Source organism: Blennius ocellaris (genome assembly GCF_963422515.1).
Source record: "Blennius ocellaris genome assembly, chromosome: 11".
Classification (NCBI taxonomy): Eukaryota; Metazoa; Chordata; class Actinopteri; order Blenniiformes; family Blenniidae; genus Blennius; species Blennius ocellaris.
The window spans coordinates 8147042-8159376 of record NC_137660.1 but is presented as its reverse complement, the minus strand read 5'-3'; the positions used below and the strand labels follow the sequence as shown (position 1 = coordinate 8159376).

General features: G+C 45.3%; 2 protein-coding genes across 3 annotated transcripts in view; one reads left to right on the top strand and one right to left on the bottom strand.

Annotated features, from left to right (window-relative positions):
- Window positions 1–3740, bottom strand: part of snx33 (sorting nexin 33) — a 29930-nt gene extending 26190 nt beyond the window's left edge. The window contains exon 1 of the mRNA XM_080504449.1: window positions 1513–3740. Within this exon, the coding sequence (XP_080360575.1) occupies window positions 1513–2941 (1429 nt within the window). The 5' untranslated portion in view covers window positions 2942–3740. The remainder of the gene's footprint in view (window positions 1–1512) is intronic.
- Window positions 3741–4365: 625 nt separating this feature from the next.
- snupn (snurportin 1) lies at window positions 4366–12118 on the top strand. Of its 2 annotated transcripts, none has more exons than XM_080504450.1 (9): window positions 4366–4393; window positions 5728–5892; window positions 6135–6327; window positions 7045–7149; window positions 8871–8967; window positions 9799–9896; window positions 10088–10165; window positions 10612–10692; window positions 11066–12118. In XM_080504450.1, the coding sequence occupies exons 2-9, from the start codon at window positions 5735–5737 to the stop codon at window positions 11387–11389; spliced, it is 1134 nt and encodes a 377-aa protein (XP_080360576.1). In that variant the 5' UTR covers window positions 4366–4393; window positions 5728–5734; the 3' UTR covers window positions 11390–12118. The 2 variants fall into 2 exon arrangements, with proteins under 2 accessions (XP_080360576.1, XP_080360577.1); XM_080504451.1 differs by having other exon boundaries at window positions 4375–4393; window positions 5652–5892.
- The last annotated feature ends 217 nt before the right edge of the window (window positions 12119–12335 follow it).

The following is a 12335-nucleotide window of genomic DNA, read 5'->3' as shown; positions in this document are numbered from 1 at the left end:
ACTCAGATGTCAGGGTTACATCACGGCTGTTGGTTGTAATTCTACACAACAATAAAGCTCTGCACGATTTGTCTCATCAACTATTGAAAAGAATTCGGAGCAAGCTCTCAAACCAAATGACAAACCAGTTTTATACATAACGTTTGCGGACACTTATTGCATCTATCATGAGATCCATCATATGCTTTGTATTACTCTACTTCTAGATACGAGGGAGAACTGAATAATAACCTATTTCTGATTTGATTTTCCACAATAAATCAACTCAAAACACATCCTCCCTCATTCAACCTACAAAAGTTAAGAAGATAGAATTATCTCATTTTTTGAATATTTCAAAGTTGACTCAAACGTCCTTCCTAAGCCTGAAGACACTGACCGTTCCCACAATGTATCGTGAGAGTTGAAGTGGATGGGATCAACTTCCAAGCTGTGGCAAATGATGCTTGCAAGCCCCACCCCTTAAATAATCCGGTTTTCAGTAAGCACAGAGAAACGTTTGAAGTTGAAGACTGATGAAGAACAAGATAACCACAAAAGAAAGGAGATTGTTAGCAATATAAAGCTTTACATTTGTGGTAACTTTCTATTAGAGTGAGCATTTCTATGCATCTGCATCTTCAATTACTTGATCACAGTTTCTTTAAAGGGACTAAGAACAGTTTCTGGAATATTACTTTGTCTCCCAGGACAGTTTGCTCCATGTTTGTTGGCGAAGTGTTTGCAAAAAAGGAGCAAACGCACTGGGAGTGTGAGTGATCTAATATTCATCCTTGACTGACACAAAAAAAAGGCACACTAACACAGTGACTGATTCAGATAGTGTCTGTGAATGTGTGTGCGCAAAACGAAGTAGATGTTGGAGGCAACGTCTGACCTAATCTGTCATCCTTAACAAAACAAATTGCACAGACTAATAAAAAAAAGAAGACAAAAACACACAATTGGGGTTCTTCTTTTCCCCCACATTTTGAAAATATGACACTTTCTGTGTTATTTTTAGCTATTCGCGTTTGCAACGCTTTCCCTTCGCTCTAGTTTCACATGTTGCAGAGCTGTAATGCCTCGATGTGTTTTTAGGTTTGATGATCTGCTTGAACCTTGACGAGTTACCTCCCTTTAACACAGCACCAGAAATGGATGTGAAACAGAAAGCTCATTTGTCTTGTGATGGACTGGGTGAAAACTGCCTTTGCCTATACTAAGTGATGATCCAACAATCCATCATGACCCTGAGTTGCAAAAAGAAGCATAGAAGATGTATTGATGAATGTACGGTTCATGTGGCTGGTAAATCACAGCTTCAGAGCAGCTTTTGGGGATTTCAGTGAGAAAAAACTGCACAATGAAAACCGGATGGCCGGCGAAAGATACATCCAACCATCTGTACTGATTCAGAATGCAATCATCTCCCATATTGTACATCTGATGCTTTCACTTAATGAAGTTTATATGCATGGCAAGATCAGAAAAGATTCTCGCATACTGGGATTGTTCAGACAAGCTGGTTACCTTTCTGTAGATGAATGATGTCAGGGAAGTTGGCAAGCAGGCCTTGATACAGCGACAGCTTATCCAGCATACGGAAGAGGTCATACTTAGGTTGCTCTGCGAACATCTCTCCAATGTTCTCATAGGTGCGGCCCGTATGGGAGATGGCGTTGTTGAGGGTGTCTGACCTATGGGGAGGGTCCAGCATGAAGGCCTGGCTGATGGACTGGAAAGCATTACCCAGCCGCTGAAACTCTTTCCTGAATCCACCCAAGTGCTTGCGCACCAACTCCGAGGCAACGTGAGTGAGCTGTAGCACGCTGTCGTCCATTTTCTTGGCGAAGGCCTTGAAGTTGTCGACCCGCTCCTCCACATCTTGAAGGTCCTGGTGCTCGTTGGGGATTTGGAGGGTCAGCATGAAATGTGCGCCCACCATCTCGTCCTTCTCCGCCCGCCTCTTGCCCAGTTTCCACTGTTTGTCGTCAGCACACATGAGAAAGTGCTCAAAGCCTTCGTACTGGGAGAGGACCGGGTGACTGGTCATGTGGTTCATCCACAGGATCAGCCGCCTCTTGCGCTTCTCGATAAAATCCTCCTCAAACCTGCCCGTGGCCTGCTTCTCGGGCAGGTGAGGCACGGAGATCACAGTGAACTTGTGCAGTAAGCGGTTGTACAGCCAGTCAAAGTGTTTGTAGCGTCTGTAGACGGGGTGCGCCGTGTGGCTCGGGGTGACCCGGTATGAAATGTAGGTTTTGATCCCTTTAAACTTGGTCTGTTTGGTGGGGTCTTCGATGGAGCAGGAGAAAGGCTGTGGGTTGTCTTTCCACCGGGGCCCGAGAGCCCCCATGTCAATGGTGTATGACTCAGCAATCTTTGCCATCATGGGGACATCACCAAGCACAAACGCTTCGACCCCTGAGCGGACAAAGCTGGAAAACCTGTTCAAGTTTCTGCCCACCATGCTGCCCTTCCTGGAGCTGGAGATGCTGTCTTGTCCAGACACTGACTTGGCCCGATAGTGCACGTTGGGGTTGTTGGACAGCGGGCTCTGATGGGTATGTCCATTGGCACCAGGGCTCCTGGTGTGATCAGCATCATCCACCACTGTGGACCTGTCATCCCAGTCGTCCCAGTCGTCATCGTCGTCGTCATAAAAACTCGGCTGCAAGCAAAGGGGGGTGTTGGGGGTGGATGGGAAATAGGAGGAGTCATTTCCTAGAGAGCCCGCTGGGCTTATGGAGCAGTCAGTCACATTGGAGTTGGAGCGTGTGCGGATAATTTCCACATAAGAGGCAGGGAAGAGACCTTTCTCCCCTCTGCTGTTCTCCCCCTGAAACCAACCATCCACCGAGTTCTCGTCAAAGATGACCAGTTCCTCGTTCTCCTGGATGCTAATCTCCTCCTGGTTTTCACTTAAAAAAGTGTAGATGGCTTTGGCTTTCACTGACATTGTGATACTCCAGTGGTTTCCAAAAGCAGAAAACTCTACATGCACATAGTGCCTAGATCACAAACATGCTGCTGCCCAGGTGCATATTGTATTGGAAACTTCTGACACTGGCTCACTGTAATATTAAAGGACATCTCAAATTACATGGCAGCTGTTGGATCAGGTGTGCAGCAGCACAAGATGATCTATTTAATTTTAATGATATGACGCTTCATAAACTGAGAAGTGTCAAAAGTTACTTGAAACTATTTCTTGCATCCACAAAAGGCAGACTGTTGCACCCTCAGCCCATTGAGGCTGCTGCTTTGTTATTGGGTTTTACTCAAAGCAGAACAATAACTTACAGACTATAACTGATCAGAAGAGGACTTTGCTTATTTCCAAGTCACAAACACAAACTAGTTTAAACATCCAAACTGTCTTTATCACAGAGCTCGTCCGAATCAAAAGCTGGAGGGGGAAAAAAAACTGTTTAAAAAGCCCCGATGGTAGATTTAATCCTGTGAAAGCAGTATGCAGCGGCCCGTCGTCCACTCATCGGACACTTGTTTCTCCTGCACATCGATCCGCGTTCCAAAAGATCCACTGATCAACTGTTTCCAAGACAAAGCGGCAGTGCGTGAAGAAAAACAAAACAAAACACAAGGATGAGTGACGGTATTCCCTCGCAGTCTAACTTGCTGCGTTATCCTTGTAAAACAGGTCCCTGCGCATCTTTAGTCGATCCCACGGATTGAACAAAAAAAAAAAAAAAGCGCAATTCGCGACCAAAACAATCCACATCCGCGCAGCTTCAGCGCGCATTACGCACAGCGACCATTCCTCTCTGTTTATTCCTGAGCGCGCTGCAACAAAGTAACTCTTTCCATGACGCGAGGCTCGGACAACTGAAGGCAAGTTCTGCTTTTGCTTTTTTCGTTCCTTTTTTTTTTTCACCAGCTCCTTTATAGACTTTTGAATGAGGGGCGGCAGAGCCAACAGCGCTCCCAGCAGGACGAACAGCGTGGTACGTTAGAAATAGACTTGAATCTTCAAATGATGATGAATAACAATACATGCAGAAAGGACGAATGACAAGAAGAACGAGGAATGAAAAATCAAAAGTAACTTAAAACGTCTACATCCACTAGTTTTATACCACATGGGAGATGCTAAATGAGCAATAAAATGGTGCGAAACCACTCAAAACGTGCACGTTTACAACAAAGACAGACATAGAATGCACAATTCGCCATGAAAAGACGCACAAAAACATCAACTATCAACATAGCCTTGCTCTAGTTTTGCTTTTTTTTAAACAAACAACAACAAAAAGGTTATTTCTGAGAAAGTTTCGAAGCTGTAACTCCGGGATAGTTTTAAGTTGTTGATTGGCCCACAGATAACCTGCACCGTTAGAGCAGTGCAGACGTCATTGTGACGTTCCCGCTGCAGCCTCCTCGAGCGTCCCAGGTATCTACACCACGGCTAACATTACAGCTTATTCTTTCACAAATATAACAATGTCTGCGGTTTAAACTCCACTTGGTACAGATCCAGCTGGATGGGGGTTAAAGCAGTGACACGGAAGTGTTGATTTAAGGCTGGTAGCGCGTTCTCGGCCCGGTATGTTAGCAGGTTTAGCTCGATGCTAACTGCTTCGAGGTTCACTTGCAGCTTTCGTTCATGAATGAAGTCATGTTGGTCAATCTGACCTGAACACATTTAGTTTTATCGTCTTCATTGTAGTTTCTCTGCTGTGTCATTTCCACGCGTGTTTAATTTATCACGGCATTCTGCATATTAGTGACGTGGGCACAGTTTGGATGCTGACAGAAGTAAATTATGTGATGAAAACAAACTTTACAGTTTTTATACAGTTGCACACACTTATATAAAACTGTCACACTGCTTTTAGCTCAAAGGGCAGAAAGGGAGTTCATAATAATTGCATAAACTAATACATCAAATAATTTCTGCGTGTTTAATTATAGCAACACAAATGATTCTCTCAGGGGACAGAACATGTGGATATGTGATGTGTAATGATTTTTGGGAGTGGATAAAGAAACTAGTTCAACTGTATTGATAATAGAAATTGATCCATTTTGCTTTAACACAAGATTATAGATCACACATCGTAAATTATGTAAAGAATATGTTCATAAGGGTCCACAAATGTCACCAAGTCAGGTTTTTTTCTTCCCATATCTATACTATATAATAATTTATTCCTACTTTTTGGGGAATTCCTTTTTCAGCATTTAACCTGTCCACTGTGGGAATCGAACTTACAAAGTTCCGATCCCAAGTCCGCTTCTCTTGTCTCTAGGCCACAACATGTATTTTAGAAACTACTACATCACTCTAAAATTATTTAATATTGTTCTTCTGTGATGTAAAATGCTTGATACATAGTCCTATGATGAATTTGGATTTAAGTCCATTCAGAATGTGCTTTTGCCTTTTGAATAGAAATATGTCTGTCGACTGAGCAAACACAATGTCGTATTGCACTGTTCTTGGTTATATTGCATCTATCTTTGCTGCATTTTATTGTTTTGCACCGTGAGAGGAGCAGTTAAATTTTATTGTACATTGTGGCATGTAACCGCCCAGCAGGTAGAGATGATGCAGATTAATGGGTGTATTGCGCATGTGCCGCATAAAAGAACCACATGACTGTGAGAGTGCAACACAATTTCAACTTGTATACCAACGCTGTGTTCAGGATTGCAGCATTGACATGAATGATGGAATTATCGTGGTTTCAAGCCTCCTTACGGTGACGGTGCTGTGATTCTCAGTGTCCCCATGGATGACCTGACCCAAGCCCTCTCGGCCAGCTTCGCTGTGTCCAACGAGCCCAACAGCACAGCCTGCCCGCACCCTCGGCTGGCTCAGTACAAGAGCAAGTACAGCGTGCTGGAGCAGAGCGAGCGGCGACGGCGCTTCCTGGAGCTGCAGAAGAGGTGAACTTTCTCTTTATTCTGGAGAAGCAGGCGGCTGTGGAAGCAAAATGGACCAATCAGTCCATATTGAATCTGATAAATGTTCTCAGGCACGCGTTCATATTTTCCCCCTGAGAAGAAGTCGGCCGAGAGAAAACACACTTTGTCATTGCGTCCTTATTGTTACATTTATTCAAGGAGTGATAAGAAGCATGTATTAATACCTACATACCAACTGTCTTATCATCCCTTGCAAATCTTAGCAAAAGGTTAAACTACGTCAACCACGCGCGGCGCCTGGCCAATGGGGACTGGACGGGGGCCGACAGCGACGGGGAGGACGGCATGGAGAAGGAGGAGGAGGGGGAGCGGCCGCGAGACAACGACAACAACACGGAGGAGGAGGAGGGGATGGAGGTCGAGAGGAGGAAGCTGCCAAAACACTATGCAAACCAGGTCGGTTTGATGTGGTTTCACTCCTTGGAGGTCTGAGGTCCGGAGCCACATGTGGCTCTTCTCAAACCTCCGTAGGGGAAAGTGTGAGAAAATCATGTGTAAATAAAGATTTTTATTCTCTTATGTCCTGGTTAGAAAGAGCAAAGCAGATAAAACTGCTGAAATTGCCCTTCAAGCTTGAGCATCTATAAATGGTTAAAACAACTACAATTTGCCAAAAGGTGAAATTTGCTCAAGATGGCCAACCAATGTCAAATTGGGAATATGGATTAAAACCGGTATTTGGAAGAGAGAAAAAACAACTGTTGCTAGAATTGGCTCAAGAATAAACACTGCTAAAATGGTTAATTGTGTAAATCAATTAAAAGTGGCCGTAAAAAGGTTAGAAACACTAGAAACTACCGCAAAAGCTTAAACAGCCTAAAGTCTGATAAGATTATAAAATGTATTAAATACAGTTTTATTGTATGCCTCGCAAATATGTATATACATTCTTTGAGCTGTGTAATGCTCGTTTTAAAGGTTTTACAAGTTTTGCAGCTCGAGATAAATTTTGTTTGGAAAGTATAAAAAAAAAAAAAGTCTTCATAATAAAGGCTGCTGACCTGTTGCATTCTTAAAACGACCAGCAGAGGGCGGATGAGCTCCATGGTCGCAGCTCTGGCACAACTTTTGCAGATGAAGGCGTCATTGACAAGAGTTGCTCTTCCTCCCCAGCTCATGCTGTCGGAGTGGCTGGTGGACGTCCCGTCAGAGCTGGACACTGATTGGCTGATGGTGGTTTGTCCTGTGGGGAAGAGATCCCTCATCGTAGCCTCTAAGGTAGGAAACCAGTCACTGCCGCTCCTCCTCGCGCACATTAGTGTGAGCTAATATGTGCTTGAATTCAAAGAAACCCATCCTGAAGCTCCTGATGTCTCACCCCCCCCTCCCTCACCCCCAATCAAACGTCCCCAGCAGAGTTCAGCAGCAGCAGCAGTCACGGCGTCTTGAAGTTTTAATGCACGGTCACGGCTTCTCCGAATCGATATTTTGAGGATTCTTATGCTCCATCTGTGTTGCTGGTAAATTGGAGCGGTCCTTTCAAACCGTTCCTGGTATCAGACAGGATGATGTGAGCTGCGTGTGTGATTAAGACGAGCCACCATGTCTGAGCATTAATAATGTGGGCCCGAAACAGGAAGTGCCCTGCAGTGAATGATTCCCTCGGGAGCCGTATGCCTCTGAAGAGAAGTGTGTCATGCCAGTTTTCTCTGAATGTTGAAATGTTCATAACTGAATCACCCAACTCACTCAGTTTCTCGAACGGAGAGGAGTAATTGCTGTTAGATCGTCATTAAAACAATATAGGCCCAGTCATGAACTGTTGCCAAACCTGTGAATTGTGACACCCTGATGGTTGGGAGAAGACGAGTGTTGGTCATCAGTGCTCCGTCACTGGAACCAAATCAATCTGGAGCCCTTCTGCCGATAAAACGTCTGCAGAAACTTTAATGTCGTCACTGTGACGGACGTTTGAAGAAGTGAAATAACAGTGTCCCCGGGGTGGGACGTTTGAGGATTTTCCAAATGATCCTCTTGTTCTCTGGGTTATGTAATAGCCTGAACGGTAAAACAGGCCTTCTTTACCTCCTGTTCTTGCAGTTTTGTGGTTCATGACTAACCACAAACCTTACAAATGCCGCTCATCATCATCATCAGAGGCAGAGAATTGTCGCCGCATGTTAATCCTCTCATCAGACTGCAGCCCTCCTCTCACCCTGTCATGCACCGGTGGACGGTGTCAGGACGAGGACGCTCGTCTGCGTCCTCGTTTACTCTTTCAAGGCTCGACCGAATCGACGCCACACAGATGTGTTCTGCTGCAGAGGAGAACCAGAATGGGCTTCATGAAAACGGGAGGGTTCAAGGGTTCTTTTGTCTGTTTGTTTTTCTGAGTTTGCCTCCGAGTCGAGAGAGGAGGTCCACCTCTGTGAAGATTTGGGGGAAAACACTTTGAATACAATGACGCTGGACAAATGACAACAATGACAATTGTTAAGCTGTATAATATGGAACCTTTAGATCTTACGCCGATTACATTATTAGACCTTCGTTGTTGCTTTATTAAGGCCATACACATGCTTTATTTGTTGCTATTATGTACAGTACCGTAGTTATATTTATCGTGATGGAAAGTTAATCTATTATCTTAATGTGGATATTTTATGTCCATAAAAAGGCAACAAACGAGCACGGGAAGTGTTAGAAATGCTTGTTGGGTTGTTGATTTATTTTTTTTTAATAAGGACACAGTAAGTCATAATGTGATCACAAGTTTAGCCACTAATTCTTTTTCCCACTTTTAGCATCAAGCCAGTAATCGTATAGTTTACAGCAGTAGATTAAAGCCACCAGACGAGAAAGGACAATTATCTTTCACACTTTTTCTTCCCTTTTATACGACGAGACATAATTGTGTCTCGGAGTGTTTCCAACCACGAGCCAGTGTCGTTGAACAGTTCCCTCTCCCCCCCTTTTTTTTGTCTGTGTCCCCTCTGAAGGGCTCCACCGCAGCGTACACGAAAAGCGGCTATTGTGTGAACCGCTTCCCCTCCCTCCTGCCCGGCGGGAACAGACACAACTCGGCCATGGGAAAAGGTGAGTGGGCCCGTCGTCTCCGCGCCTCGCTGCAATAATGACCGGCCCGGTGCGTCTTGACAGCGGCAGGAAGAGCAGGTTCCTCCCACTCGCCCACCAAGGTTCTTTGATTCCTGCCGCATCGGAGGAGCGCCCAGATTTTGGTTTTGAACGTGACGATCGCAGGCGTCGCCTCCTCAACCCGCCAGGCTCGGTTCAAACTCGCGGAAACGCAGCGTTTCAGTGCGTTTTAGCTGCTGACAAGAACGTGAGATGGCTTATTGACGTCCAGTCTGGGTGTTTCTGAGAGTCACAGATGCAACAAACAGTGGGAAAGGTGTGGTTATTGTTCTCTTGCTCGTTGTGCGTCAAATTGTTTTTGGGTCTTTTGTTTTTAAAGGTTTTCACAGCGTCCGCATGCGTTTCTCCATTGTCAGATTTTTTGTTTTTATTTTCCTCCCAGAGATAATTCCCTCATGATTTTGAGCGTTTTGCACAACGGTAACCAATGAGAACTTGGAATTGTGCCCGAATATATTTGTACGCTTCATTTTTTTTGGACTATGTCACATGTGCAGTGTAATGTTGGAGTGACAAAGTGTTTCTTAACTCCTCTAAGGAAACAGCTGCTGATAAAAACTTGTGTAGCTGCTACTTTTACAGGCCATGATGTCAAGTCGTCTTATTTCCTGGTGTCTTGCTTTCGACGCCGCAGCAGCTGGAATGAAAGATTAAACTGCCAAATCAAAAAAAAAAAAAAAAAAGCTGTCCAGCGAAAGCTTGAAAATGAGCTTTTTTGTTGAGTTCAGAGAGGAGATTATTTTAGTGTCCTCTCCTTGGTACTCCATGCAGACTACACCATCTTGGACTGCATCTACAGCGAGGTGGACAGAACGTACTACATCCTGGACGTCATGTGCTGGAGAGGCCACCCGGTCTACGACTGCCCGGTGAGACCAGCTTCTCGTCCTTCAGCCGGCCAGGAATGCTTGTCTAATTGCTTAAGTAGCCGGGTCTGGGGCACAGATGTGCCTTTTTTTTTTTTTTTTTTCACGTTGCCTATCTTATTGGCTAAGAATCAGATGAGTGGTTTTTTTTGTGTGTGTGTGTTTGTTTACAGTGCTTGTTTTCTCATCAACAGACCGAGTTCCGTTTCTACTGGCTCCAGTCCAAAGTGGAGGAGACCGAGGGCCTGTCCGAGACTGCCAAACGCAATCCTGTGTGTACCGAGCTGCTTCCCGTCGCCCCCCCCCCCCCCCCGCCAATTTTCCATTTCTTGAAACATGTTCTCTCTATCGCAGCTTTTCTTCATTTTGTTTATTGCCTTTACTGCCTTGCCGAGCTTAATTCCGACATGTGGGATTCATAAAATCCTGAAAGTGCACCCACAGCACCTCGGGGTGAAAGGAAACAAAGAAAAACGAGTCTCCTGTTTCAGTTTCTCGTTCTAAAAGTGGATATTCTGATTATCATGGTGGTTTGCAAGAGCCTGAGTGAACTTGGAGGTGAAGTTTCATCGTCAAATCACCAGGAAAGCATCTAAACCCGGCTTTGTTCTCTAAGAACAAAGTCACCAGTTGAAGAGTCATTTTCTCACATAACAGGAAATCCAGTTGTTCTTGGAAGTAACAAAGCGATGCTCTGATTTTGTTTTGCTCCCAACAGTTTCGATTTGTGAGGCTCCAGAATGCCGAGTGCACCGCAGAGTCGATCAGGAAAGTTCTGACAGCGGAGTACAGCTTCAGTGTAAGAGCACACCTTCAACCCTTTAAGTCTTCATCGTGGGCACGGCAAGGGAAAGAGAGATGTGTGTGTGTGTGTGTGTGTGTGTGGTAGTTATTTCTCTTTTGTGAAGATTTGCGATTGGATGTTTGGAATCTGAGGAAACTGGCTAATTTTACACCGAGGCTCTTTAAGGAGCATGGAGGACAAACGGTCACATGCATAGCTCCTCCTCCTCCTCCAGCTGTGGATCACATCCCAGTCTGCGACCAGCCTGAGCTGAAGTCTAAAACAAGACACAACATCAGCAGCATAGAAGCGATGATTTGGCAAGATTGAAACTCCTCCCACAAGCCGTCACAATAAAAACGTTTCAGTTGTGGTGTCATTCCTGCAGGTGGACGGCCTCCTCTTCTACCACCGGCAGACCCACTACACGCCGGGCAGCACGCCTCTGGTCGGCTGGCTCCGCCCCTACATGGTCACGGACATCCTGGGCATCGAGGTGCCCGCGGGGCCCCTCACCAACAAGCCCGAGTACGCCGGCCACCAGCTGCAGCAGATCCTGGAGCACAAGAAGGCTTCCAGCGAAGTGCGGCCGGCCAACCGGAGCGGAGGCTACGAGCTGGAGTACCTGTCCACCCCGAGCCGCCGGGGCGACGACGACACGCTGGACTTCCTGAATCAGGAGCCCATCAGGGAAGCGCACATGGAGAACTGAGTGGGAGGCCTTAACGAGATGCAAATTGCCAAGTCAGTGTTTCGCAGTGACGGCAGCCCACATATGGCTCTTTAGAACGGCTGCTGAATGGTTTCCGCCGATCCCAACCAATTGCAAAGCATGGCTAATTCTAATCCGGCACTGCTCTGGACGCCCTCAGAGTGCAGATTAGTAGAGCTCTATGCTCTGGCTTTATGTGGCTACAAGAAAAAATCCAGCCTGATGTTTAACATGTTGTACCTGCAGAGGAACCAGAAAAAAGACTCGGTTACCTTGAGAGCTGAGCAGGATTTTACTCCGGTCATTAATTTCCTCGTCACTTATTCTAAATACCACGTACAAAAAAAGGAAGGAGCTGAGGTGAAACGCACCGTTGCAAAATGTCATTTTGCTCCACTGTTGGAACTCATTCTCACTGTCATCAGATCCTTGCAGATTCCCAGTTTTCCAACTGGTTTTCATGCGTTAAGCCTCGAAATATTGAGCAGATCCTAAACCGAAGTGACGGGATGCAGAGAGACTTGTTGACTCACGAGTTTTACAGATTAATGTTACATTGTTGATGTTTTAAAAGGCATGTTTCTAATTAAATGTTTTTTACCGATTTAAAGCGGTGGTTCCCTCTTTTCCCTCCAGATTGCAGAGTTTTGTTGAAGATGAAGCTATTTTTACATCTGGTTCAGACACACATTTTAAAGAACAAGTTTCCACTACCGTATGTTGTCGTCCAACAAGACAAAGACTCATAAAGCTCATGAACAGCATTCATGAGTATCTGCTCCCAGCTTACTGTGACATAATACAGATATTAAACATGTGCATGCACAAGGGAAATATGCAAACTCGCATTAAAAGGCCCCCAAGGCCAAATTCAAACTGGGAGATTCTCACTGTGAGGTGAGAGCAAACCACTACACTATTGCAAGGCTTCCCATTTTAACCCATA